The 25,959-nt window shown below is 52.3% G+C and overlaps 5 protein-coding genes across 13 annotated transcripts; 3 read left to right on the top strand and 2 right to left on the bottom strand.

Moving 5' to 3' along the window:
* Positions 1-7: 7 nt before the first annotated feature.
* Positions 8-5,450, top strand: Spag7 (sperm associated antigen 7). Its single transcript, XM_041664832.1, has 7 exons — positions 8-148; positions 3,996-4,063; positions 4,273-4,361; positions 4,475-4,559; positions 4,677-4,766; positions 4,860-5,016; positions 5,113-5,450. Exons 1-7 carry the CDS (start codon positions 64-66, stop codon positions 5,220-5,222), a joined length of 684 nt encoding a protein of 227 aa, XP_041520766.1. The 5' UTR covers positions 8-63; the 3' UTR covers positions 5,223-5,450.
* Positions 5,451-6,680: 1,230 nt separating this feature from the next.
* Eno3 (enolase 3) lies at positions 6,681-11,887 on the bottom strand. Of its 2 annotated transcripts, XM_041664827.1 has the most exons (12): positions 11,813-11,887; positions 11,129-11,215; positions 10,799-10,894; positions 10,630-10,688; positions 10,417-10,486; positions 9,853-9,986; positions 8,268-8,490; positions 7,958-8,155; positions 7,599-7,800; positions 7,105-7,213; positions 6,913-6,971; positions 6,681-6,829 (listed from the first exon to the last, which is right to left on the bottom strand). In XM_041664827.1, the coding sequence occupies exons 2-12, from the start codon at positions 11,211-11,213 to the stop codon at positions 6,760-6,762; spliced, it is 1,305 nt and encodes a 434-aa protein (XP_041520761.1). In that variant the 5' UTR covers positions 11,214-11,215; positions 11,813-11,887; the 3' UTR covers positions 6,681-6,759. The 2 variants fall into 2 exon arrangements, with proteins under 2 accessions (XP_041520761.1, XP_041520762.1); XM_041664828.1 differs by lacking the exon at positions 11,129-11,215 and having other exon boundaries at positions 11,813-11,857.
* A 2,513-nt stretch (positions 11,888-14,400) lies between these two features.
* Pfn1 (profilin 1) lies at positions 14,401-17,170 on the top strand. Its single transcript, XM_041664781.1, has 3 exons — positions 14,401-14,691; positions 16,063-16,255; positions 16,826-17,170. The coding sequence occupies exons 1-3, from the start codon at positions 14,560-14,562 to the stop codon at positions 16,921-16,923; spliced, it is 423 nt and encodes a 140-aa protein (XP_041520715.1). The 5' UTR covers positions 14,401-14,559; the 3' UTR covers positions 16,924-17,170.
* Positions 17,171-17,604: 434 nt separating this feature from the next.
* Rnf167 (ring finger protein 167) lies at positions 17,605-22,076 on the bottom strand. 8 transcript variants are annotated; one of them, XM_041665866.1, is made up of 9 exons: positions 21,364-22,076; positions 21,128-21,281; positions 19,882-19,955; positions 19,645-19,732; positions 19,417-19,507; positions 19,127-19,232; positions 18,903-18,996; positions 18,158-18,238; positions 17,605-18,083 (listed from the first exon to the last, which is right to left on the bottom strand). In XM_041665866.1, exons 1-9 carry the CDS (start codon positions 21,445-21,447, stop codon positions 17,785-17,787), a joined length of 1,071 nt encoding a protein of 356 aa, XP_041521800.1. In that variant the 5' UTR covers positions 21,448-22,076; the 3' UTR covers positions 17,605-17,784. The 8 variants fall into 8 exon arrangements, with proteins under 8 accessions (XP_041521800.1, XP_041521801.1, XP_041521804.1 ...); XM_041665867.1 differs by having other exon boundaries at positions 19,830-19,955; positions 21,201-21,281; positions 21,364-22,074; XM_041665870.1 differs by having other exon boundaries at positions 19,830-19,955; positions 21,201-21,281; positions 21,993-22,069.
* A 232-nt stretch (positions 22,077-22,308) lies between these two features.
* Positions 22,309-25,023, top strand: Slc25a11 (solute carrier family 25 member 11). Its single transcript, XM_041665418.1, has 8 exons — positions 22,309-22,546; positions 23,088-23,240; positions 23,328-23,534; positions 23,714-23,804; positions 23,896-23,986; positions 24,074-24,173; positions 24,253-24,304; positions 24,423-25,023. The coding sequence occupies exons 1-8, from the start codon at positions 22,452-22,454 to the stop codon at positions 24,576-24,578; spliced, it is 945 nt and encodes a 314-aa protein (XP_041521352.1). The 5' UTR covers positions 22,309-22,451; the 3' UTR covers positions 24,579-25,023.
* The last annotated feature ends 936 nt before the right edge of the window (positions 25,024-25,959 follow it).

Here is a 25,959-nt window from a genome sequence, read left to right on the forward strand (position 1 = left end):
CGGCCTTAAAGGCATTTCGCCCTTCCCTTTAAGACGCACCGCCCCCTCTCAGTTATTCCCAAGATGGCGGACCTACTGGGCTCCATCCTGAGCTCCATGGAGAAGCCACCCAGCGTCGGTGACCAGGAGAGTCGGCGCAAGGCCCGAGGTGAGGCTCCCAAATCCACAACCGCGTATCTGCGCCTTGTTCTTGGAACCACACTCTTCCCTCCTTGAACAATGCCACCTCCTGCCCTAAAAGACCCTCACAGGCCACTTTTGAGACCCTCAGAGTCCCTAAAAGGCCTCCCGGCCCGCCCGCTGTTCTTTGCAGACAATGATTGGCTACCTCAGCCTGTCTCCTGCCTCCTGCCGCTCCTTCCCATCCTGGCCTTCTGCAGTCCTTGTTTGCGATTGGCCAACGGGCCCGCCTGTCTGCGGTTGGCGAGCTCTGATTAGTAGGATGCCTTTCTTCCGATTGGAGGACGTCGTTTCCACCGCTGCGGGCCCGCGTACCTCCAGTTCTATTACGTTTAGGTTTAGGGCACGCCCATCTACAATCTGTTCCTCTCTATTGGCTAGCTCAACTTCAAGCGCTACCTCCAAGTGTTTCTCCTTCCTTCTGACCTGCCTCAACCATAGCACCTCCCATTCTTTATGCTCCTCCTCCTTGAGTTAACCCAGTCCCTCATACCTCTGTTCAACAGCCCTTTCCCAACTCTGTCCTTAAATTCCCGTGCTGCCCAACCGGATCGTGATGTTGATTGGAGGGATGAGAATGGCCTGCAGGTTCCGATTCGCCCGTGGCCCCCCTGTGCTGAGTAGCTAATCAGAAAGCTTGCTGGAGTTTGGCAGCCAGGGTAGGGCGCGGCCCGAAGAGGCCTACTCAGTGTTGGCTCACGCTCTGGCGTTTGAAGGACCCTAGAGGAAGGACAGCCAGGGTGCACCCAGTTCCCAACAATGTGGACCCTGACCGTGGACAAATCTCATATCTGGTACCTGCTCCCCATCTGCCCAAAGGAGGCAGGACAGGCAGGATGCCTTCCAAATGTTCAAGGACCCTTAAATATCTGTAGTCCCTTATTTACAAAACTTGTGAAGCCCAAGAAACCCATCGGGGAGGTTACAGACCATGTCTGAGACATTTATGAATGATCGTAAAGAACCTTAATAACCAGTTAAGTGCTTTGGGAGAAATATATAGGTAAGAGATTAACTGGGGGGCTGTCAAACTTGTCTGAAATGAGCTGAGCACCAAAGAATTCAGTAGCAAATGAAGTCTGTTTGGAACCTCCAGGAAAGCAGATCTTAATAGTCAACAGTTGAAATCACTTAGGTTCAGATGAATGACAGGAGAACTCCCACTAGCTGACAGAATAGGGGCTTCAGCCACTTGCCTGAGTCTCGGCTTACTAAGTAGCTGAATTTGGAACCCAGTTGTGACTTTTTAGTCACATTTTTAGCCCATGTTCTTGAGCATACTCTTGATCCATCTCCCAAGATGCAAAAAAAGCCTGGGAAACCAACTACAAAACGATGGTGAAGATAGTGAAGTCAGAGGTGAGAGCCTCCGGTCTGTCAGGCCCAGGAGAGGAGGTGAACAGGGGCCCTGCCCTCCAGCAGCTTAGAGCCTGGAAGGAAAGATGCGGAGAAAACAAAACAAAACCCCGTGTCTTTATCAGTGCATGTGCTTGGAGCCTACAGGGAGAAGTCTTGACTCCTGGAGACAGGTCAGTGTTCGCAAGAGGTGGAAAAGCATGCCAGCTAGAAGGGACGATGTGTACAAAGGCATGACGAGACTAGGAAGTAGGAAGAGGTTCAGTGCCCCTTTGGGGACTCCAGCCCTGTGGAAGAAGTAAACCTAGGGTTTTGAAATGCCAAAAGAAAGGAGATGGGTCATTTCAGGCCAGGGAACAGACAGAAGAGGCATGCCGAATCATAAGAGGCAGCAAACTCATCCTGGAAGAAGAGGCAGGATAAGGGACCAGGTTAAAAGTGGTCTGAGGGCTGGGAATGTGGTAGAACACTTGCTTAGCTTGTGCAAGGCCCGAGCTTCACGCCTCACTAGCGCATCAGTCAGTCCCTAGGTTAGTGTGGTGGGTCTGCAGATTTGAGGCCAGCCTGGGATGTAGAGTTAGATCCAGTCTCAGAGTTGTGCCTGGGGAGAGAAGGCAGACAGCCAGGTGGCTAGGCGCTGCTGTCGGGGCTGTAGCTCAGTGGCAGAGCTCATATTTAGGTCTAAGGCCCTGAGCTCAATCTTCCCAGACCCCTTTTGAAAAGTCATGTCTGTGCACTAAAGGCAGAGGGGTGATCTGGTATAAAGACAGGATCTGAGGAAGGGTAGGAACATTCAGTAAGAGAGGAGAGTTTATTTAACTAACTTTGGACACCTATACCCCCAAAAGTAAAGGGTGATGTTAGCTAGGTGGTGGTGGCACATGCCAGCACTCGGGAGGCAGAGGCAGGTGGATTTTTGTGAGTTCGAGGCCAGCCTGGTCTACAAGAGCTAGTTCTAGGACAGGCTTCAAAGCCACAGAGAAACTCTGTCTCGAAAAACAAAAAAAAAAGGGTGCTGTCTTAGGGTTCCTGTTGCTGTGATAAAACATCATGACTGGGGCTGGAGAGATGGCTCAGAGGTTGAGAGCACTGACTGTTCTTCCAGAGGTCCTGAGTTCAATTCCCAGCAACCACATGGTGGCTCACAACCACCTGTAATGAGATCTTGTGCCCTCTTCTGGCCTGCAGGGACACATGCAGACAGAACACTGTAAACAAAATAAATAAATCTTTAAAAAAAAGAAAAGAAAAAAAAACCATCATGACTGAAAGTATTTAATGGACATTATAACCCAAAGTTCTAAATTTCTTCTACAGTCCCTCCATACCTCACCCTCCCCCCCAAAAAAACCCCAAAAAACCATAGCCAGGCCCGTTACACTAGTAGTCCACTCTCTGATGCTAGTTTCTGTCTCTGTTAAGAGGGTTTTGTTTTTGTTTTCAGTTTTTCGAGACAGGGTTTCTCTGTAGCTCTGGTCCTATCTTGGAACTCACTCTGTAGACCAGGCTGGCCTCGAACTCAGAGATCCACCTGCCTCTGCCTCCCAAGTGCTGGGATTAAAGGTGCGCCACCACTGTCCAGCTACAGGCCAGTTTTATGGAGGCATGTTCTCAATTATGGTTACTTTCTCTCAGATAACTACCTTGTTACAAGTTGACAAAGAAAACAAAAACAGGACAGGTAAGAAGAGCATCAGATTAGCCCTTTCAGCATCATCCAGGCCCTAGAAGTGTGTGAGAGGGCACTATAGAATATAGGAATTTTGCCAAGCAGTGGTGGCACATACCTTTAAACCTGGCTCTTGGGAGGCAGAGGCAGGCTGATCTGTGAGTTTAAGGCTAGTCTGGTTTACATAGAGAGAAATTCTGCCTCTACAATTTGTCTAATATGTATGAAGTTAAAAGCTGGTTGTGGGAGTGCATGCCTTTAATCTCAGCACTCCAGAGGCCGAAGCAAGCAGATGTCTCTGATTTTAAGGCTAGCCTGAAACATAGTGAGTTCTAGGCCAACCAGGGCTACATAGTGAAATGTCTCCAAAATAATAATTGTACATAGAGATATAAAGTTAAATAATTCCCCTTGTCTGTAGATGAGTTGAGAAACCTGACACTGATGCCGTTCTTGTTCCTCAGGCGCCTTATAGTTCTTTTGTACTCTGGGCATTTAGTGACTGCTAATTGGCTTTCTTGTGGGGTTGGTAAGTGAAGGGTGTGTGTGATTCCAATCTTTGTAGCTCCCACCACACAAGCCCTGGAAGGGGAAAATTGTTGCAGCCATCTTGGTACTCTGGGCTTAGCACCGTGTCAGGTGTGTGATGGGGGGACCATCAGAATAGTTGGTGAATCAGTGGTATCTGCTGTCCGAGCACACTTTCCAGTGGTTGGCAGGTGCTCTTGGAAGTCTGACCACCGCTACCTATCCTTCAGCCTTATCCTCATGCTGCCCTTTCTCACCCTAGAGCAGGCTGCCCGCCTGAAGAAACTACAAGAGCAAGACAAACAACAAAAAGTGGAGTTTCGTAAAAGGGTGAGAGCAACTGGAGAGCTCAAAGGCAGCTTCTGGAAGGACTTGCAGTAAGAGTTGGAAGACTGAGGACTTGGTTGTATTGACAGTGCTCCAGACAGCCAGTGGCTCGGGGCATGGGAGAGCAGCGGGAGGTTTAAAAAGACCATCGGCCCAGGAGAGTTTTGGGTGGAGCTATCATCTCATGTCCTCCTCCTTTTGTTTTTCCTAAGATGGAGAAAGAGGTGTCTGATTTTATCCAGGACAGTGGACAGATCAAGAAGAAGTTTCAGCCTATGAACAAGATAGAGAGGAGCATACTGTGAGTGTCTCTCAGCCTGGGAAGGCAAGAAATGGGCAGTGGAGGGACATGGAGGAGCCAGGGGACAGGGTCCCTCATGGCTCACCACACTGTCTTGTGCCTTCTCTTCCCAGACATGACGTAGTAGAAGTGGCAGGCCTCACATCCTTCTCCTTTGGAGAAGACGATGACTGTCGCTATGTCATGATCTTCAAAAAGGTAAAAAGCCTGGGTTCCTGCCTCTCCTCTTAGCCTGTCCCTGCTACCTGAGGGAGGAGAGGAATGAGATCACACATATCCTTGGACCTCTGGTTCTACTCTTCCCTTCATCCCCAGGAGTTTGCACCCTCAGATGAAGAGCTGGACTCCTACCGTCATGGAGAGGAGTGGGATCCCCAGAAGGCCGAGGAGAAACGGAAGCTAAAGGTGAGCTATGCTCTGGAACCTATATCTGTCATCTGAAAGAGGCCAGCTGGGGTCAGATCCTTGAGCACAGGTGCCCTATCTCTGTGCCCTTAGGAGCTGGCTCAGAAACAGGAGGAGGAGGCAGCCCAGCAGGGACCTGTGGTGGTGAGCCCTGCTAGCGACTACAAGGACAAGTATAGCCACCTTATTGGCAAAGGAGCAGCCAAAGATGCAGCCCACATGCTACAGGCCAACAAGACCTATGGCTGTGGTGAGCCGTGGTGCAAGCTAGGGAGGCATGAGGAGAGCAAGGCTGGGGGAGGGGAGCAGAGACTGAGGTCTTGCCCACTCTCCCCTCTGCTGCCAGTGCCTGTGGCCAACAAGCGGGACACACGCTCCATAGAAGAGGCCATGAATGAGATCCGAGCCAAGAAACGTCTGCGGCAGAGTGGGGAAGAGTTGCCACCTACCTCCTAGGCATCGCACCCAACTCCCTTTGACCTCTAGCAAGGCAGGGGCATGGAGGAACAAGGCTGCTGCTATCAGGACCCATCCTGGAGCCCCACTTCAAACTATGAGGTTCTACCAGCTGTCACTCAGGCTGGAGGAGAAGCAGGTGTTTATCACTGCTGCAACTTGGATGTATGGATCGTGCGTGCGTGCGTGCGTGTGTGTGTGTGTGTGTGTGTGTGTGGTGCAAATGTGTGGGTGGGTATTTAATCTGTATTACTCTCGATTATCCTTGGAACTTTCTTCCCCATGGGGCTGGGGTTACTTTACATTGAATAAACACTGTTTGACCCAGTGTTCTGATTTATACATAGAAATCTGGATACTAGGTCCATAGGCAAAGAGAGTAATTTTAGATCGAACAGTATAAAGTTGCTGTTTATATAAGCTAAAGATAGCTTATATAAACACTGTTATTGTGACTTCCAGGTTTATTTTTACATATTTTGTGGTGCTAGAATCAGGGCCTTGTGAATACTGGGCAAGCATTCTTATCACTAAGCTGGGGTGGAGTTTTTTAAAATGTATGTGTATGAGTGTCTTACCCACACATAAAGATGTGCACCATGTGCGTGCCTGGTGCCTGTGGTGGTCAGAAGAGGGCATTGGAGCTCTAGAACTGGAGTTACTGATAGTTGTGAGCCACTAGGTCAGTGCTAGGAACTAAACCCTGGTGCTTATAAGAGCAAAAGTGCCCTTAACCACTGAGCCATCTCTCTAAACCCCTAAGTTTGGGATTTTGAGACAGGATCTTACTACATAGTCCAAGCTTCCTTGAAATTTGTTATCCCAGCTCTGTCTCCCAAGGCCTGAGATTAGAGTGAGCCACCACACCCAGCTAAGATACAGTATTTTAAGGCTGAAGCCAGATGCCCTGACTTTGTGTCCTGGCTCTACGAGTTGCTAACTCTGCTCTGTTGAATAAGGAATAATTAACTCTTTGTGTCTTGGTTTCCTTGCGTGTGAAAAAGGGACAAGGATGGCAAATGGCTGATAGGACTGTTCCTAAGTTTATGCAGGTCAGTAGTGTCAAGTGTTGTGAGCACTTCCAGATCCTCAAGCTCTACTGAAGTGGCAAATGATCTCATTACCATTTATCCCCACAAAGCACTCCGTCTGGCGGCATCCTGTTCCAGATCCCGCTCATGCTGGGAGCATCAGGACCCTCAGTCCCTCCCCATCCACGCTGCCCACTCAGTAGCTGTTCCCTCATTCCAGAAACACCTCTCCAGCTCCTTCTCACACACAGAATTGGCTTTTTCTAGCTTCATTCCAAAATGTGGGTTTCTCTTTTGACAGCCACTGAGCTTTCAACCCCTCACTTCCTGTCACAGCAGGTTACATGTCATTCTCTGCCTCTTCCTCCGCCATCTAGCCACTTCCTGTCATCCTTTCCCTCCCTCCTTCCAAGGAGCAGCTATGGTCTCTTTTGGCATTGTTTATTTCAGGGAGAAGGGCTTGAAGGCCTGTGTCTGTTCTTTGGAGTCCTGGAGCCTCCAGCTTCTCATTTGGCCTTTGGATTACGGAACTTTCGTCCAGCAAAGACAGCTTTGTCTCCAAGAGCCTCTTCAATCCTATAATACAAAAATCAGAGCTGCTACCTTCTCACCTAGGAGTGCCTTCCTCTCCCCACAGTCCAGACCTCTACCCACTGTACCTCATAAGCTGGTTGTATTTGGCCAGACGCTCTGAACGACATGGGGCACCAGTCTTGATCTGAGGTGGGAAAGGGATTTGGAGGGGTTGGGTTGGGCCCCAAAGGAGCAGGCTGTAGTGGTATTCAACTCAGGGTGATACCAAGGTGACCAAGGAAGGTTGGTTAGAGATGCAGGAGAGGGAAGCTGAGTACCTGTCCTGTGCAGAGTCCCACCACGAGGTCAGCAATGAAAGTGTCTTCAGTCTCCCCAGAGCGGTGGCTCACCATCACCCCCCAGCCATTAGATTGTGCCAGTTTGCAGCTGTGTGGGAAGGACATTTGATGAGGTCTAATGTGACCTCAGTAAGAAGGCCGGGGGCAGGCAAGGCAGACCTTTCGTTTTGTTTCGGGTGGTGGGTACTAGAGTGCCTAAGTTCTCTGGGAAGCAGATGGAGAGTTTTCTGATCTTGGATTAGAGTGGTCAGATGTTAGTAAGAGGAGCACAGCATGGGAGGACGGTGAAGGGACATGACAGCCACGGTGGCAAAGGTCTTGAGGACAAGCCAAGAGTTAGTCACAGCCTTGGGGTTAAGAGTGCTTGGGTGAGTCAGGTTCCCAGGAAAGAGTGGACTTATGGCAAGAACAACAGCAGTGGGTGAGCTGGAGCTTAGGGTGACCACTCTGAACCTGAGTCAGGAGACACTCACGCCTGGATGGATTCTGTCACTGAGCCAATTTGGTTGACCTTTAGTAGCAGGCAATTGCAGGCCTTCTTCTCAACAGCCTGAGCGATCCTCTTGGGGTTGGTGACTGTAAGGTCATCTCCCACAATCTGGATGTCCACTCCCGAGAGGAATGAGGTCCATGTGGCCCAGTCATCCTGGTCAAAGGGGTCTTCAATGGAGACCACTGGTAGGGAAATGGGAGCATAATTGGGGTTAGAGAGGGGATCTGATGAGGGGTGACAAGTAGAGCTTAAATGGAGGCTGCAGTGGAGTCAGATACCGGAACCCGTGTTAGGCAACTGCAAAGGACTAAGGCAGAGCAAAGCACTTGGAAATCTCACCAGGATAGTTCTTGATGAAGTTCTTGTACAGCTCTCCAAGCTTCTCCCCACTGATATGCCGTGCAGGATCGTCAGGTGACTTGAAGTCCAGATCATACTTCCCATTGCGATAGAATTCAGATGCTGCCACGTCCATGCCAATTACCACCTTGTCTGGGTAACCAGCTGCCTGAATGGCTGTCTTTAGCAGCTCCAGGGCTAGGAGGGGAGCAAGAAATGACCTGAGACTTCAATGTCCCCTGCATCTGCAGCCTCTCTTCCCTCCTCATGGGGACCCAGGTGGTCTATGCCCCAGGATGCTCGCACTGACCCTCATTGTTCTCCAGGATGTTGGGAGCAAAGCCGCCCTCGTCCCCCACATTGGTGGCGTCCTTCCCATACTTGGCCTTGATGACCCCCTTGAGGTGGTGGTAGACCTCGGCGCCAATGCGCATGGCTTCCTTGAAAGAGCTGGCTCCCACTGGCAGAATCATGAACTCCTGCATGGCCAGCTTGTTTCCAGCATGAGAGCCCCCATTGATCACATTGAAGGCCTAAGACAAGAGACAGTGCTCAGAACCGGTGACATGAGGGGTGGAAGGCGAGAGGGAACTGGAGGTGGCAGTTGAACTCTGCTCACCAGCTGAGTGGTTTAGGATGCATAATTGTACTTCTCAGAGCCTTCCCCTCATTTCTACAAAATAATTACAATGCCTACTTCCCTGTGACTCTTCTGAAATTCAGGAGAAATAGAACATAAAGTCCTTAGCATGTGCCTGATGTGTAACAGAATAATTCTATGGCATTCTAAATAAACTGGCTTGTTTCACTCTCAAACATCTCTAGTAACTTAACTCGTATTAATTTCTTCTTTATGGATGAGGAAACTGAGGCATAAAGGTTAAGTAATTTGCCTAAGGTCACACAACTAGAAAACGGGCAAGGCTAGGGCTGAACTCAGAAGATGTCTCTAGAGTCCTTACTCTAATTTTGTTGTTGTTGTCTCTGCCTCCCGAGTGCTGAGATTACAGACATGCACCACCACCACCCATGCTCTTAACACAACCTTCCTAGTTAGTAACAATAAATGGTAACATTATTATTGAGATTAAATTCTGCCCAGTCCATGTGGGCCTCCAAAGATGGAAATGACTGGGGCAGCAAGGGAATGAAGAAAAGACAGACAATGGACACACAGACAGAAACGCTGGGAAATGGACAGACTGAGCTCTCTGATGGGAAAACCTCAGCACCGTAGAAGCTTCATGTGTTTATTATACAGAGCTAGTACATTCATTATATAGACTTGGCAGTGTTATTGCATACAAATAAACAAGGAGGTGGGCTTATGGTATACAACTGGGCCAAGGGGACAGGGTTAGGGGATCTCAGAACAGTTTCTGGAGGGGAGCAGTCTTCAGATCGTACACATCCAATGGGGAGGGAGCTATGGTGGACACTTGCACCTGATCACCAAGGCAGGCTTTACCATGCCTCCGAATTTTAGCCCAGGGGGAAGGCTTTGCCACTCCTGGGTCTGAGGCTCTGGCGTCTTTGACAAAGCTGGTTCACGTCAATATATACATTCACCCAGGACTTCATACATGCAGGGCTTTCTCTGTACCCTACAAAATTCAGAGTTACTACTAAGAGGGCAGTGACTTCCTACAGACTAAGAGGATGCCCGGAAATGCTGATATCCTTGCTCTAAGGAGCTTTCAAGTCTGACTGGTGCAGTGGGGTACTAAGATGAAATGAGGTCTAAGGCACTAGCCTGACCCTGGAAGGTGAAGGATCTAAGGGACCTGGCAAGGGAGGGGAACATCAAGAAGGAGGGGCCACAGCACAGCCCAAGAGATTTCATTTCAGAAAGTGCTTTTTTGGAGCAGGGATTCCGAAGGGGCAGCCACACTCACAGGTACAGGAAGTACGAGATCAGGATTTCCCGCAAGATCTGCGATGTGTCGGTAGAGAGGGACCCCTTTCTCAGCTGCTCCTGCCTTACAAACGGCCAAGGACACGCCCAGGATGGCATTGGCCCCAAACTTGGCTAGAGGGAGGCAAACAGGGAGAAAGGATGAGAACTCTTACAAGTTTTGCAGTTAATTCCTTGAACAATCCCTCCGGTCACCCCAGGAAGAAGCTTTCGAAACCACTGGACATTAACATTTCATTAACTCATCTCTTTCCTGGCCTGCAGACTTCTGGACGTTCACCCCGCCTCCCTGGGCCAACAGTTTCATATGTGTCTACTGCCAGTCAGGCCTGGCAGAAGACATGTATCAGGAAATGCCTGCGGAATGAATAAAGGCTATCCAGCTATGGTGTGCCCCAAGAAGGGACACAGAAGCAACCCCACCAGCTGCCATCGGTCTCTCTTTCACCCTTGTGCATGCCACCACTCATACAAGATGGGACACAGAAACAGCCCAGCCAGCTGTCACTGTCTCTCCTCCACCCTTGGGCATGCCACCACTCACACTTATTCTCCGTCCCGTCCAGCTCAATCATAAATTTGTCGACTTTTTCTTGATCCACAACACTTAGTTTCTGGAAGAGGCAGAGGTCCAATTTCTCAGGAGCCAATCATGTGCAGGATGAAGGACAGATGAAAATATTGGGAGTGGGGCTACCTGGGGTGAGGCACAGGGTCACAGGGAGGAGGGGAAGGGGGAGCTGGTTCCTCTACTTGCCTTTTCCAGCAGAGCAGGACCTAGGGTCTTGTTGATATGCTCCACAGCCTTCAGCACTCCTGGAGGCCAGAGAATGGGTTCAGATTTCTGAGGGGATTAGCCTCTTCCCATATGGGGTCCTCTCTCCTGGATCCGCCCGCACAGGCTCCTCCAGTTGGTCTTTACTCACCTTTCCCCAGGTAGCGTGATTTGTCTCCATCTCTTAGTTCCAGCGCTTCATAGATACCCGTGGACGCGCCACTGGGCACAGCTGCTCTGAACCGACCTGGGCAGGAGGGATTGGCAGAGCAGAGGGAGTCCATTCACAACGGCCTGGGGTCACCCCCCTGGACCCAGGGACAGGAGAAAATAAAGAGAAACTCCCGCCTCCCCCAGCTCTGGGGCCAGGAAGAGAAGAGGGTCTGTGAGGGAGTCTGACAAAGGATAGGATGTTTCTTGGGAAGGAGCAGGTGAGGTTGGGGGTTTTCTGAGGTGAACCAATACAGCGGGCCTGTGTTACCCTTGGCGGTGTGCAGGTCCACCTCCACTGTGGGGTTGCCCCTGGAGTCCAGGATTTCTCGGGCAAAGATTTTTTGCATGGCCATGACTGCACCACGAGAGACGTGAGTGAGCAAGAGTGGACAGCTGATCCCTTAAGGAACTAGAAATCCCTTGCCCTTTTAAGAGTCTTCCCCACCCCAAGAAGGCAGGTGCTGGAGCTAAAAATACCCCATAAAAAGGTCACAGACCAAAGAGGCAGGAGGGCCGGCCCCCTCCCCCACCCTCCCCCACTCGGAACAGCTCTTGTTCCACCCTCCCAGCCTGAAAAATGAAGGGCTGAGAACTTCATAACTCCCCAGATGACACCCCTCCCTGAATGCTTCGCGGGCTCCTTTCACTTTTTTGATTAAGTAGCTGCCAGCTGCATCTTCCTAGCCCTCCAACCCTATCTGCTTCTCATTGTCCCATTCCCAAATCCTCTGCCTGGCATAATTCTGCCTACTTTATCTGCTTCCCCATTTGTCAGAGCCTCCTTCCCTGTATTGGTCAGTACTCCAGTATTCGCCCCAACTCTGCTTCCTCCAGCCTGACCACTTTCTCTCAAGCACCCCAGTCCGAGGAAGAAAAGCACCAAAAGTTACCTCCCTTTCCAAGCCAGTACTACCCCACACCTGCACATCATGTAACTCAAGTTTTATCAAACCTGTGACGTCTTCCCTGGGACTTTGAATGAAGCTTCTCGTCTAGGTGGCAGCTGGGACAGTGTCAGCTCACCCCTTCTCAGGCTGGGCATTTATCCCCAAGCCACTCTGTCCCCCGGCCAGCCCCGCCTCTCTCATTCCATCCTCCTCCCCTCCACACCAGGCCAGCAGCCAAAGGCCCACTACTGCCGACAGCAGAAGCCTCTGGCCTGGGTACCCCCTTCTCAAAAGTTAATGACGACCCCGTACATTTTCTTTCTGCCCCCAATAAGAGTCTCAACTTGAAGTCCACTCTTTGAAGGAGTGGGAGAGGGGCTTCTGATAGGCGGGTCTGTCCCCTTCTTAACCTCACATTGCCCCTTTGCAAAGGTTAAAGAGGAACTAGTGCCCTTTAGGAAAGGCCAGGGGTAATCTGAGCCGTGCAGGCTGAGGAGGGGGCCTGGAAAAGGGGCTGCAAGACTGACATGCACACGTGCTCCACTCACTCGGAGGCAGGCAGTGCAGGCCACACGGTTGGGGGAAGGAATCAGGGATGCTGAGCAAGCGCTGTGGTCTAAAGTTGACACCCCTCCGCCAAAGAAGGCGAATGCTTTCACCTCTCAGGGTCCTCATAACGGCCATTTCGGCACCACTCCACCCTACCCTCTCTTGGCCAGCGAAGGGCAATGAGAGAGGCCAAGGGACGAATATAGACCAGCACTGGCCCGGCACTGGCCCGGCGCCCGGCAGATAGTGCTGGGGGCAGCACTTATGGTCCAGCGTGAAGCCTAGTGCTCAGGAGCCCCACCGACTGTGATCACGTCAGTACTCAAGCCTTGACTATCAAAGAATGGTGTTAGATCACGAGTGGGGGGCAAAAAACCATGAATGGACGCTCGCAGGGGATGACATTTTGGCGACCGTTCTGCCCATCCATTTGCAGCACCGCAGGAAGTGAGTCTCTGCACTTGGTAACTCTCCACTTTGGCGGGTCTAGGGCAAGTGTGGGGGGATCTGTCCCGCGCTCCGTGCAAGCCTGGCAGGCCGACCGGCTGGTGTCCTGAGGCGCCTCGGCTTCTCACTTGCCTGCGCTGGAGCGAGTGACTCACTCGCCGGCCCGCTCTCGAGCGCTCCTCCCCGTCGGCCCTCCCCTCGGGGTCGTCCTCCTCGCCTGCCTCCACCCAAGGGTCCCCACCTGCCGTCGCGTCCCAGTCCCGCCCCCCCTTATCTCCTGCCGCTCCCTGCGGGACTTTTCCACCCCGGGGCAGGAGGCTCACGGGCCAGAGGTCAGGGGATGGCGGGCGTAGAGCGCCGCCGCGTGCCCCAGCGCAGCCCCGCCCGTGACTCAGCCACGCGGCTGTCGAAGAACCTGGGCTCGGGGGACGGGGGGAAGCCAGGATTTTGGAGTGGGCATCAGGGAGCCTAACAGGACTCCAGAGTCTGGAGGAGTCCTTACGCCGGGAGGCACTGCAAACCCTGGCGCCCCTCCTCCGAGGGACCGGAAGCGGCCGAGCCCCTCGGCGGCAAGGGTCCCGAGTGACTCATTTACTCCCCGCCAGCCTCACCGGCCTGCTGTTGTCCGCCCCAGCCCTGCTGGCCGGCTAGTGAGCTGAATGCACACAAGTACCTAGCAAAAGTTTTACGGGGGAAAAAAAAAGCCCAATGGGCCCAAAGTAGAAGGGACTTTTCCCCTTCTTGTAAAAGTTGCTATCCTTGGTGCTTTGGTATTCTTCCGCCTTGAAAAGAGTCCCTCCCATGTTACCCGGCTGGCGCCCCGGTTCAGTGACCTCTGTAGAGAGGGTTCAGGAGTAGGGCGAGGCTCTGAGCTGGAGCGGATCCAGCGAAGGAAGATTCCCCTGGAATACAGGGATGCACTCGAATGAGTCCAACATGTGCGTCCCCGGCACACGGCTGGGACAGGTGCCCTAGTTGGGGACCTTTACCAAGGGAAATGACCAGAGCACTGGATCAAATTTAGTTTTGCTCCCTTATCGTCTAAATAAAAATTCAAAGTGGAGAAGGCGGCAGCGCACAAGCCAGGGCCTCTGCCCGCTCCGCCTAGTGGGGACGCGTCTTCCCTCCCAGGAAGGTCCAAATCGGCGCTGCCAGGCGCGCGCTCGCGCAGCCAGCCGCTAGCCCCAACCGCCCCACGCGCTGTCTTCTCACTGCCCCGGCGCAGGCGCGGGCGCACGCGCCGCCGCCGCCCGCCGTTCCTTCCCTCCCGCGGAGGTGGGGGTGTGTGTGTGTGAGAGAGAGAGAATCATTCCGTTTAACCCTGGGCTCCCCGCACCCACTTTAATTTGCTCAATCTTACTAATTTTCTTCCTTTTTCTCTCCCGGCTTCCCCCTTTTAATGCCAAAGGGGTTTGTATTCAACATGAGTCGGAGCGAGCTTTAACCTTAACCTCGCTCCTGCCACCGCCACTCTAGCCTTTTGCACGGCTTTTCATCGAACTCGGCAAATTTTGCAAAAGGGGGGGAGGGCTTTTTAAAATTGCATTTGCAAAAGTTCGCTATCTGGCCAGGCAAGGGGAGGGGGGAGGAGGGAGGGAATGGGGAGCAGGCCCCGCCCCGCCGCCCTTTGCAAATAAAAATCTAGGGGGGGGGGGGAGGAGCAGGAAGTGGCGGTGCGAGGGCTGCTGCACAGCTAACAGAGCCGCGTTCCGGACGGCAGCGCGTGCCCCGAGCTCTCTGCCTCCCCCCGCCCGCCAGCCCGAGCCCAGCCCGCGGCCCCAGCAGCAGCACGCAGAGCAGCCCCAGCAGCAGCGCCATGGCCGGGTGGAACGCCTACATCGACAGCCTCATGGCGGACGGGACCTGTCAGGACGCGGCCATCGTAGGCTACAAGGACTCGCCCTCCGTCTGGGCCGCCGTCCCCGGGAAGACCTTCGTTAGCATTACGGTACTTAGGGGCTTGTGCGGTCCCGGGCAATGGCTGGGCTTAGACCCTCAGGGAGAGACTTGGGTGGGGGCGGGCGCAGCCTAGCGAAGGCAGCGGGAGGCCGTGATCTGGTCCTCTGCCTGGAAGCGGCGCGAATGGCGGCTGCATGAATCTAGGTCTCTCTGTTGCCCCCCAAGCCCTACGCCCCTCGGCGGCGGCGCCCATCCCGCCCGCCACCCCGCTTTCTGCGACGGGGCGTTACATCCGGGGCACAGGGCGGGGAGGGGCGCGCCGCCCGGTGCGGCGGCCCACTTCCGCCTCCTCCAGGGCGGGGCAGGCACGCGCTGCAATTTTAGCCTGGGATTATGATTGATAAGTGGGCTCGGGGAGCCTCGACTCCACTTTGGGCCGCCCGCTCGCGCTCCCTCCACCATTGTCTCCCCTTGTGCTGGTGGGAGCTCCAGGCGCGTGGCCTTGAGCCCTGGCCCGACCTCCGTGAGCTCCCTGCCCCTCCCAACTCCGTTAGAGAGGGCGAGGCCGCCACACACACACCCCCAATTCGGCACGTTAGCCTCAACATTCCTGTGAGGCCAGTCCCGGAAGTCCCCTCACCCTCCCTTCCCGCCATCCGGCCGGGCCTGGAGCAGGGGAACTTTGTGAGAAGTTCTGACACCGTAAAGTGAAGGAATAAGGTTGCTGCTGTCCCCACCACCACCTTCCCTGATCACACTGCCCGGAAGTGGGGAGGGGGAGCGGAAGTTCTAATGGGGGGGAAGGGGATTTCCGGGCGGGAGGGTACCGGATGTAGGGGTTTGGGGTTTGAGGGGGGCAGAAAAAGAAAGGTTCCCCGGGATGTCTAGACTCAAGACAGCCTGGTCCCCCGACCCTTAAAACTTTTTCAACTTTCCAAGAAAGCCCCCAGGGGTCGGCTTCCTCATCTTGGGGCGTAGACACCTGGACCTAAATGCTAGGTTACCGGGAGACCCAGGCGTCCGGGCTCCTAACAACGCCTGCAGAACCTTTGACCAAATAAGGACAAAGTTGCTTCTCCTCCTTCCCTGCCCCCTCCCTCACCCTCTCCGCTTCTGCTTTTCCTGAAGGACTGTTCTGAGCATCCAAAGGCTCCCCCTGGATCATTGATTGAATTTTGGTACCCAGGGTTTTTTTCCTTTTGCTTTCCCCATTTAACATTAAGGTCTAGCTACTTAAGAGGAATAGTATTCTTTCTTTCCCTGGTCCCATGGGTTTTCTCTGCACACACACACCCCACTCCATTTTTGGTGGTGTGTATGAAGCACATTCACCCCCAACTCCAGGATAAATAGTGGCTTCTTGGGAAACAAATTAGCCGGTGCACTAACTTAATGCGATGATTGATTTTGACTCTTGCAGCCAGCTGAGGTTGGTGTCCTGGTAGGCAAAGACCGGTCAAGTTTTTTCGTGAATGGGTTGACACTTGGGGGCCAGAAATGTTCTGTGATCCGGGACTCACTGCTGCAGGATGGGGAATTTACAATGGATCTTCGTACCAAGAGCACCGGAGGAGCCCCCACCTTCAATGTCACTGTCACCATGACTGCCAAGAGTGAGTTTCTGTGCTAACCAGGTCTTTGGCACCCCTCATGTATCTCCTTTTTTGTTAGTCGTTTGGGGTTTTCTGTGGTCCCTCAGTGAGAAGGTCGCAGACAGGGTTTTCTCGGAGTCTGCTGGATGTGGGAGCCTTGGAGAGCCCTTGGGCTCTGCCTATGGCTCCCCATCTTGTAAAAAAAAAAAGAGTTACCTTACCTTTTAAATCCCTTCCTGCCTTAAGCTTAGAGATTAGCTCACTTGGTATAGACTGTTGGGATCCTAAGTCAGCATTGGCTCTGGTCTTGGAGTTCTGTAAAAGCCTGAGAGGCAGGAAGCTCATCCACAGCAGCTTACAGCCTGTGACCTCTAATTTTGCCTTTTCTTCACTAGTCTTTAAGCTGAATTTTTTTCCTCCTTTGAAAAGCTCTATTGTTTTAGGTTGACTGACAGCTTGCCTGTGTGTGGGGGGGTAGCTGGTTGGGAGGAATGAGGTTAGGTTACAGCCCCCAGGGCTGGACAGCTGCTCAACAGCTGGCAGGGTTGAATTGTGACACCTGGGTCCTAGCCTCCTTTCTTTTTCCTCCAGCGCTAGTCCTGCTGATGGGCAAAGAAGGTGTCCACGGTGGTTTGATCAACAAGAAATGTTATGAAATGGCCTCCCACCTGCGGCGTTCCCAGTACTGACCTCATCTGTCCCCTCCCCCACCGCTCCCTTCAGCTTTTGCACCCTTTCTTTCCATACACACACATACCATTATTTTTTGGGCCATTACCCCATTTCCCTTATTGCTGCCAAAACCACATGGGCCGGGGGCTGGGGCTGGACAGACAGATACCTCCCCTTACCCATACCCCCTCCTGTGTGTGTTTGGAAAAAAATTGTTTTTGGTTTTTTTTTTTTTTTTCTGAATAAAAAAGATTCTACTAACAAGGTCCTGTGTGGTTTTGCACTTGGGGTATTAGTTGGAGACAGGCTCTGTGGCCCATGCCACTGAACTTAGCTATTTGCTTCTTGGCTGTGTCCAGACTGAACTTTTCGCATTCTTTTCCATTCCATTTTTCTGCTTTTCAGCCCCCAGGACTAAGTAGGTATTCTTCCATGTACCCAGTCGGATGGCCTGGGCCCCTCTATAGTCTCTTTCTCTTAGAGGCCCAGTTGACTCTAATGGAACATAGCCATCCAGACAAGAGAATGGGTCCAAGCCTGCGGGTGAGGCAGGGCTGCTTGAGTCATCTGTGTAGGTGGGGCTTCCCTCCCTGAGTCATACCAAATGCAGCTGGGGCTGTCCCCTGACAAGTTAATCTCACGAAGTGATTCTTTTCCACAATTTCACCTGTATAAAAATGATCTTAATACCCTTTGTCCACAAAAACAATTTTATTAACCCAAGAAGTGAAGACCAATGTCCTATGGCTCCCAACCACCTCAAAAGGAAGAGGGGTTTGAGAACCTAGGGTGGAAATGTCCCCTATCCCTTAGCTTATTAAGACTGGAGGAAGAGTTTGTGCAAATAGGATCACCAGAGGTGCCAAGTGTAGGAAGTTTCAGGCCAGGGCAGCAGATGAAGGAGAGGGTGAGGGGTCTGTGGAGGGCCCAGGAAAGACCAGGGGTGCTGGGGCTAGGGATCCAAAGGAGGTGGGAAGAGTAGGGCTAGAGCCCAGGAGTGGGGTCCACTCTGAAGCAGGTTGGTCCCTTGGCTCCCCTTCTTCATCACCTTCCTCTTGCCCCTGAGTCTCTTCCTCCTGCTCTTCATCCCCAGGACCCCGATGGACAGGTTGTTTGCAGATGGGGCAAGTCTTCCGGGTCTGAGTGAGCCAGGGGTCCACACAGCGGCAATGATAGGCTATGGAGAGGAGTATGTGAAGCACCTGGTCCCTGCAGATGGGGCAGGGGCACAGGCAAAGGTAGTGGTCTCACCATGAGCACAAGGCAGTACCCGAAGCTTGTCCCCATCCTCATACTCATCCAGACAGATGGCACAGACATCATATTGATCTCCTGGGAGAAGGAATGGATTCACTGAGCCATTTGGAGCTCACTATGGGAGGTTATTAGAGTTAAAACCTATGACGATTGCTTTTCTAGGTTTTACCAAGCCAGTGCAAGCTCTTAGGGCAGGACATAGAAAAACTTGGGGCTAGAGGGGGCAAGGAGAGATAAGAAGGGAAGTGGGTTGGGGGGAGGGTAGGAGGGGGAAAGCAGAAGTGGGAGGGACAAGGCTTCTGCTATAGCCTTATATGGCACTGGAGGCTCCAGGGCTAGATAACCCAACCCCTCACCTGTTTTGAGTCCTCCCAGCTCCTTACATCTTTCTACTCCATGTGCTCACACACAAGGTCAAAAATTTTACTTGATCATCTTTGCTTTCTAGCTCCCTCTCTACCCATTTGCTTGTGGTTGCAGTGTGTAAGAGAAGCAAAAATGGCATCTTCTAACACCTCATTGCTCTTTGTACCTCTTTAAGATGGGCCCTGTTCCCATGTCCTTACCCTTTTTTTTTTTTTTTTGGTTTTTTCGAGACAAGGTTTCTCTGTGGTTTTGGATCCTGTCCTGGAACTAGCTCTGTAGACCAGGCTGGTCTCTAACTCACAGAGATCCGCCTGCCTCTGCCTCCCGAGTGCTGGGATTACAGGCGTGCGCCACCACCGCCCGACGTCCTTACCCTTTTGATAGTCATGGGTAGGAATCTGTTTCAGTTGCTCTTTGGTAAGTCGGTTCCGCTGGAGCCGTTTGCGGTGTTGGATACAACGAACTATCTAGGGGTAAAAGGAAGAGTGCACTAGGGTTTAAGGAAAAAAAAAAATGGAAAAGCCAACAACCACCCCAACCCCACTTCCCATCTCCAGACCCAGTCTGGTCTTCTAAGTTCTTCCCATGGCTACTTACCAGTACTGCTCCCATGGCTAAAACCAGCAGTCCTACGATCCCAGTGAAAGGAATGAGATAATAGCCCAAGGGGAAGCTACTGTCTGGAACCAGAAGCACCCGAGCCCTGAGGAAAAAGACAAGCCTCAAGCCAAGCAATACCAGGTAACTGGATTGGGAGAAGGCATGGGTGAAGTGAAAGGAAAAAAGGTGAGTAAGGGCCTGAGCCTGTGTGGGTAGGGGAGTGAGGCCTGGGTTCTAGGCTGCCATGGAAAGGGTGGGAGAAGAGTGGGAAAAGGCATATGTCCTACCCCTTCTCATAGACAAAAAGTGCTCGTAGGTACTCTGCACTTCTCTCTCCGATAAATACAGATGGGATCCAAATCTGCTGTTGGATTTCCTCTGTAGGGAGCAGGATAGTAGGGATTTAGCCTTCCACTCAATTCCCTGGAACTGGCATTTGACACTCTTGCCCACCCCACCCACTGAACTAGTCTCTAGGTCTACTGACAGCCCAGTGGCAGACTCCCCAGCCTTACCACTATTCCACACCATGTTCAGAAGCTCATTGGACTTCACGTTGTGTACCACGGCTGCACCATACCCGGCTTTCTGAGCATTTAGGACCTAAGGAGACAGCAGGGAGAGGAGTCATAACCCTTGCCTTTCCTCACTCCCAGTGTCATTTACCCTGCTTACCAGCTCCCATTCCACATTTAGCAACCTTGAGGTCAAAGTTGCAGTCGAATCTTCGAAGCAGTGCAATAAAGACTGACCCGTTGATCGGGGCTGAGGGTGGTGGGGCAATGGGGCTGCAGGCATTTTCTGGGTGAGCCTCCACAAGGAACCCCTGAGGGACAAATGCAAACAGTTGGATTTTCCATCTTTACATTCTGCCTCCCACAGGGCCTATCAAGCATAAGGCTACACATGCGCTATCTGTATTCTGCAGCTCTACCCTCATTACATAGTCTTGAGGTCTGAGCATCCCACTCAAATCAGAATCTAGCAAATTTTATGGGGCTGGAGAGATGGCTCAGTGGTTAAGAGCACTGCCTGCTCTTCCAAAGGTCCTGAGTTCAATTCCCAGCAACCACATGGTGGCTCACAACCATCTGTAATGAGGTCTGGTGTCCTCTTCTGGCCTGCAGACATACACACAGACAGAATATTGTATACATAATAAATAAATATTTAAAAAATCAGAATCTACATCTCAGGTGATGCATGCATTTAATCCCAGACCTGGAAAGCAGAGGCAGGCAGGTCTTTGAGTTGGAGGCCAGCCTGATCTACACAGAGTTCATGACAGCCAGGGTTACACAGAGAAACCTGTCTAAAAAAACAAACAAAAAGCGGAATCTACGTCTCTCAGCTTCCTGAAGATGCAATTACAGTACACAACATCCCTTTACCAGAGGCTCCCTCGACTTCTCAAATTCTAGACTAATTTAGTTCTCTTTTTTTCCCCAGTTCCCCACTGATAATTCAGCTTGCTACTTGTTCATGCCATTTTCACCAAATTTTTTCACATTCATCTTTAAGTACAAAGAGCACATTCTATTTGCTTCATTTTCCAATTACCCATCTTACAAACAACTCTTGCTATCTGTGGTCCAACTGAGTTCTTCCTATGTGGCAAGAACTCTGTAATAAACTACAGACATGCTTACTTCACTGACTAGTTAACACAACAGCTCTACCTTAACCTCTAGGACCCATTTTACTAAGGGTCACAGAAAGACCGTCCACAGCCGTCCATACAAACTGTAAGTAGCTCTAGAGACGTGACTGATAAGCACCTGCTCTTTATCTCAATTCACTCTGCAGTCTCCTTCTCAACTTTGACAGTTCTAGGACACTGCCTTCTAGACTCTGGACTCTATTTCTGTATTGGGCATGGTCATGTCCTTAGGTATTGGGGGGGGGGGGGCTGTGTTGTTGGCTATTCAATTTCACTACGTTAGGTGGGCACCTAGCCACAGCCCAATGCATTCCGTTACTAACTCGACTATTTCCTACCTCCAGTTTGATCCAGAGCAGGGCTACTCAACCCCTGCCCAGGATAGAGACTATACGGAAACGAGCGCATCACCTGGAGTCCCTCCTCGCTCAGGGAAGCCCCAAACAGAGCTGGGAGGTCTGCAAAGTCCATGCTGGCATTGTGCTCGGAGATCTGCATACAAAATAGTCCGTTTTTTCTCTTCATCCTGAACCCCCTTTACAGCGCCCTTCCCCCATCCGACCCTTAGACTCACCGCTCGAATAAGCCCTCTGATAGGGGATGCTCCCCACAGCACCGTAGCCACAACAACAGGAAGCGGGAAGGCCGCAGGGTGCATGGCAGCGTGTGTGTGTGTGTGTGTCTGTGTGTGTGAGGTTGAGGAGGTCGGGTCCTGATAGTAGGAGAAGCCAAGTTCTGCGCCCTCTCTGCCTCTCCTTAAGGATCCCAGGGGTCCAACCACCCCCAGGTCCCACTTCTCAGCTACATGGGGGCGTCGGGGAAAGAACTGCGACTCGGGAAGTAAGGGATAAAACCAGCTTAGTGGAGCTGGGAGGGAGAAAATGTATCTTTCTCTGATGCAGAAATAAAACGAAGAATAGGAAAGAAGACAAACAGGTAACAGAAAAACTTCAGGAAGGGTGGGGGAATCTCAGAGGTGGGACTTCCGGCCAGGTAGGCTGTCTTCCGATGCCCCTGGAAAAGGGTTTCCGGTAAAGAAAGGCCGCTTCCAGTATTGGACGCTCAGGACGGAGGACTTCCGGTCCTAAAAGGCCGGCCGAAAGAGAGTTCCCGCGGAGACGGAGGGAGCTCCGAGGCCCAGAAGGCGATCTAATTTTTTTTCCCCTCAGCGCCCGAGATCGAGGAGCTGCCCTGTTTACAAACCTCTCCTCTGTCTGGTAGCTGCGGTACCTTCAAATATCGCGAGAGCGCTCATCACCTTCTCCACCACCACCACCACCACCCCCTCTCGCCGTGGAAACTTATCGCGAGAAGCCTCCTAGCCCTAACTGGGCTGACTCACTCGTTCTCGCGAGAATTTCAAACAAACTAGTTTCCCGCGATTCCAGTTCGGGAAGGGTGGGAGACACAGAGTGGCTTCCTAAATTAGCAACGCCCCTTCACTCACGCATCCTAGCCCCGCCTCATTCCCGGCCGTCTTTGCGCTATGCGCCTGCGCTCGTCCTCCCCCCCCCCCCCCCCAGCTTCTAGCTGGAGCCGGACTTGTCTGTCGGAGGGGCGTGCGCGCGCGCGCGCCATCGCCCTGTTGCGCGCTGGTGTCACCTTGGGCGCGAGCGGGGCTGTGCGTGCTCGGTACCCAAAGTCGAGGGCCATCAAGGGGCGATGGCGGCAACGGCGAGTCCCGGGGCTGGCCGGATGGACGGGAAGCCCCGTACCTCCCCTAAGTCCGTCAAGTTCCTGTTTGGGGGCCTGGCTGGGTAAGCTCAGGCCCCAGGGATAGGGAAAAGGAGGAAGGGACGGGCGCAAGCAACTGGGTCCAGGGCATCTCGGGGTATGTTGCAGTAAATTGAGCTGGTGCGGGGTCACCATGATGTCCTGAGATTTGCGAGGTGCCTGATGGCCTGCCAGGACCTAGTCACCCATTGCAGGGTCATTGCCCCATGTTTCCAACCACCATTGCTCCACTGTGCATGTTTATGTTGTGGGTCTAGCTTGGGGTGGGTCCTAGGTTGTGGATGCCCTCTCCACCCCTCCTTAGGCTGCCTGCAGTACAGTTCTGCTTGAACTCTAAGGAACTGCCTGAAGCATTTTGATTTGCATGGTTCTTACTGGACAACTGGACTTTTTTTCTGGCACGTTGCCTTCTGTGCACACCTTTACATACATACACACCAGCCTCCTGAATCTTTAGCTGACCGTCAGACCCTGACCCTTGTAACTTTTTGCTGCCGGGTTGCAGTAGACACTGGTCGACCTGGACCAGCCGACTTGACTCCTTGCCTTACTGCTTCACTTCAGGATGGGTGCTACAGTTTTCGTGCAGCCTCTGGACTTGGTGAAGAACCGGATGCAGTTGAGTGGTGAAGGGGCCAAGACTCGAGAGTACAAAACCAGCTTCCACGCCCTCACCAGCATCCTGAAGGCTGAAGGACTGAAGGGCATTTATACTGGGTACTGTGGCCTCAGTTTGGGAAGGGAGGCTGTGGGTTGGTAGGTCCAGGCCTTGGCCTGATACGCGGTGCTGACATTTCTCCTCAGGCTGTCAGCTGGCCTGCTCCGCCAGGCCACCTACACCACTACTCGTCTTGGCATCTATACTGTGTTGTTTGAACGCCTGACCGGGGCTGACGGTACACCCCCTGGCTTTCTGCTGAAGGCCCTGATTGGCATGACGGCAGGTGCAACTGGGGCATTTGTGGGAACGCCAGCAGAGGTGGCGCTTATCAGGATGACTGCCGATGGCCGGTGAGTTCCAGGTCTAACCCCAGCCCCATTCCTGGAATGTAGAACGAAAGGATTAGGTTTTACATATTTTTGTTAGCCAAGTTCTACATCTGGACACGGACCTGCTCGGGCCTCCCTTTCTTTGTTCCTTATGGACCCTGAACGGTCCTGACCGTGACTTTTCCCTGCCCTTTCCCCAGGCTTCCAGCTGATCAGCGCCGTGGCTACAAAAACGTGTTTAATGCCCTAATTCGAATTGCCAGGGAAGAGGGAGTCCCCACGCTGTGGCGGGTGAGCAAAGGGGTGGGAGTCCCAGGGGGTGTAGGGTCAAGTCTCTGGCATTTTTGACCCTCTCTCCATTGCCTCCATCCTCTCGCCTCAGGGTTGCATCCCTACCATGGCTCGAGCTGTCGTTGTCAACGCTGCCCAGCTTGCCTCCTACTCCCAATCCAAGCAGTTCTTGCTGGACTCAGGTGAGAGAGACCCAGAGCTGAATACTCCATGCCCATTCCAGCCCGAGCTACCTGAGAGTTGACTGCCACCTTCTGCTCCCCCCTCAGGCTACTTCTCTGACAATATTCTGTGCCACTTCTGTGCCAGCATGATCAGTGGCCTCGTCACCACTGCTGCCTCCATGCCTGTGGACATCGTCAAAACTAGGTGAGCCCGTAGCCTGGGATTGGAGAACTTTTGGAGGGCCTTCTTTCTGTCTTTCATGCACGTACTTCCTCTCTTTCAGGATCCAAAATATGCGAATGATCGATGGGAAGCCGGAGTACAAGAATGGGCTGGTGAGGAGACGGGGCGGGGGGCTCGGTCAGAGTGTGCGGGTGCCCTGGGAGGGCTATGAAGGGAGCTGGGTATAGAGGCCATGTCCTCGCCCCAGCGCTTGCCTGCCTGTCTGTCTAGGATGTTCTGATGAAAGTCGTCCGCTACGAGGGTTTCTTCAGCCTGTGGAAGGGCTTCACACCATACTATGCCCGACTGGGCCCCCACACTGTCCTCACCTTCATCTTCTTGGAACAGATGAACAAGGCCTACAAGCGTCTCTTCCTCAGTGGCTGATGTGGCAAGCTGCTGGGACTAGAGTGCCAGGGCCCCCAGGCCACCTGCTGCTCCTACAGTCGATGTGCCCCAGGGGCCTGGATTCTGCTACCCTGGGCTCCTCTATTTATTTTCCCTCTACAGTGTGGTTTACTCCTTTGCGGTAAAGAACTTTAATCTGTTCTACCCCTGTTCCAGCTTGCCGTGCCTGGCCTGATGCTTAGGATCATTCTGTCCCTGGCTAGTCCTAGGAGGACTTGAGAAACTTCCCTAAGGATTTCTAGTTATCTCTTGGGTATTAGTTTCAGGGCACACAAGACAGCAGACCTCTCTCTCTGGGGAATCCAAGACAGAGCTGAGGAGACAGGAGAGAGTAGAAGTTATCCAGATGGCCAAAAGGGTCTAAGGTGGATGTGGCTTCCTCCTCTCTGAGGACGAAATTAATAAATTGGATTGATAACACCAACCCCAAATCTGGATAGTCTTGAGGATCCTAGGGGGAGCTAACTGCACAAAGAAGCTGATGTCTCTGGAAAACAAACTGGAGTTTTTAACAAAAAATATTAAAGAAAATCACCCATTGGTTTTATGAAAATACTATGTAAATCAGTGATACCTCAGCAGCAGACAGAAAGAAAACTGGGCCTTGTATGCTGCTAGCAAGCCATTTGCCCAAAAATGCAGCGCCTCGTAATCGGATCAGAGTTCTTAGGAAAGGCCTCTGGGAGCTCCTCACTGCCTTTGCAGCATAAAGAGGGAGGGGTAATGAGCGTAAATTGAAGCAAGTGGGATGTGGTGACACACGCCTTTAACCTCAGCACCCAGGGGGCAGAGGCCAGCAGATTTCTGCGATCAAGACCAGCCTGGTCTACAAAGTGAGTTCCAGGACAGCCAGGGCTGTGAGAACAAACCTGTCTTGAAAAATCAAAAAAAAAAAAAAAAAAAAAGAATCTAAGTTGGACTTCTGTGGGATGGAGCCACAGGGGTTGAGAGTGCAGTCAAACACAAAGATTGAGGAAAGAAAGAATATTGGCTAGAAACTGGGTTGGCTGGGAAAAAGTGATTTTTTTTTTCCATCTATTTCTTAAGTGTGATTCCCAAACCCTCAAGGATCCTACAAACTTCTTGGACCATGAAGAGATATGGGAAGGTCAAACCAGGAGTGCCAGGCAGCCTGAGGGCTGCATGCCAGGCCAGAGAAACAGGCAGGCAGCAGGTGCGAACTGTCCTCTTGGCAGAGCCTCAACACAAAAGATATTAGTGCAGCTTCCTGGTGCCTCTGCTGCTCCTTTCCTTAATCCTTCCCTGAAACTGTCCTAGGCCACCCGCAGTGCCTGCTCGGAGACATTTGAAGCCTGCACCTTTTCTTAAGGAGTTTAGAGTCCAGTAAGGAGATAATGGG

Source organism: Microtus oregoni, unplaced genomic scaffold (assembly GCF_018167655.1).
Source record: "Microtus oregoni isolate MIOR12 unplaced genomic scaffold, Mior012 000015F_ref0000493, whole genome shotgun sequence".
Classification (NCBI taxonomy): domain Eukaryota; kingdom Metazoa; phylum Chordata; class Mammalia; order Rodentia; family Cricetidae; genus Microtus; species Microtus oregoni.

Excerpts from the sequence above, each read along its gene's own strand:
- Rnf167 (XM_041665866.1), bottom strand. The coding sequence starts at position 21,447 with ATGCACCCTGCGGCCTTCCCGCTTCCTGTTGTTGTGGCTACGGTGCTG. Across the intron at positions 19,956-21,127 it reads TGCTCTGGATCAAACTGGAG|GGGTTCCTTGTGGAGGCTCA; the intron begins GTAGGAAATAGT and ends TTTGTCCCTCAG. Across the intron at positions 19,733-19,881 it reads CCCTCAGCCCCGATCAACGG|GTCCTAAATGCTCAGAAAGC; the intron begins GTCAGTCTTTAT and ends CTGTCTCCTTAG.
- Pfn1 (XM_041664781.1), top strand. The coding sequence starts at position 14,560 with ATGGCCGGGTGGAACGCCTACATCGACAGCCTCATGGCGGACGGGACC. Across the intron at positions 14,692-16,062 it reads AGACCTTCGTTAGCATTACG|CCAGCTGAGGTTGGTGTCCT; the intron begins GTACTTAGGGGC and ends TGACTCTTGCAG. Across the intron at positions 16,256-16,825 it reads TGTCACCATGACTGCCAAGA|CGCTAGTCCTGCTGATGGGC; the intron begins GTGAGTTTCTGT and ends TTTTTCCTCCAG.
- Eno3 (XM_041664827.1), bottom strand. The coding sequence starts at position 11,213 with ATGGCCATGCAAAAAATCTTTGCCCGAGAAATCCTGGACTCCAGGGGC. Across the intron at positions 8,491-9,852 it reads ATCTCGTACTTCCTGTACCT|GCCTTCAATGTGATCAATGG; the intron begins GTGAGTGTGGCT and ends CTCTTGTCTTAG. Across the intron at positions 6,830-6,912 it reads AAATACAACCAGCTTATGAG|GATTGAAGAGGCTCTTGGAG; the intron begins GTACAGTGGGTA and ends TTTGTATTATAG.
- Spag7 (XM_041664832.1), top strand. The coding sequence starts at position 64 with ATGGCGGACCTACTGGGCTCCATCCTGAGCTCCATGGAGAAGCCACCC. Across the intron at positions 149-3,995 it reads GAGTCGGCGCAAGGCCCGAG|AGCAGGCTGCCCGCCTGAAG; the intron begins GTGAGGCTCCCA and ends TTCTCACCCTAG. Across the intron at positions 4,064-4,272 it reads AAGTGGAGTTTCGTAAAAGG|ATGGAGAAAGAGGTGTCTGA; the intron begins GTGAGAGCAACT and ends GTTTTTCCTAAG.
- Slc25a11 (XM_041665418.1), top strand. The coding sequence starts at position 22,452 with ATGGCGGCAACGGCGAGTCCCGGGGCTGGCCGGATGGACGGGAAGCCC. Across the intron at positions 22,547-23,087 it reads CTGTTTGGGGGCCTGGCTGG|GATGGGTGCTACAGTTTTCG; the intron begins GTAAGCTCAGGC and ends GCTTCACTTCAG. Across the intron at positions 23,805-23,895 it reads GAGTCCCCACGCTGTGGCGG|GGTTGCATCCCTACCATGGC; the intron begins GTGAGCAAAGGG and ends CTCTCGCCTCAG.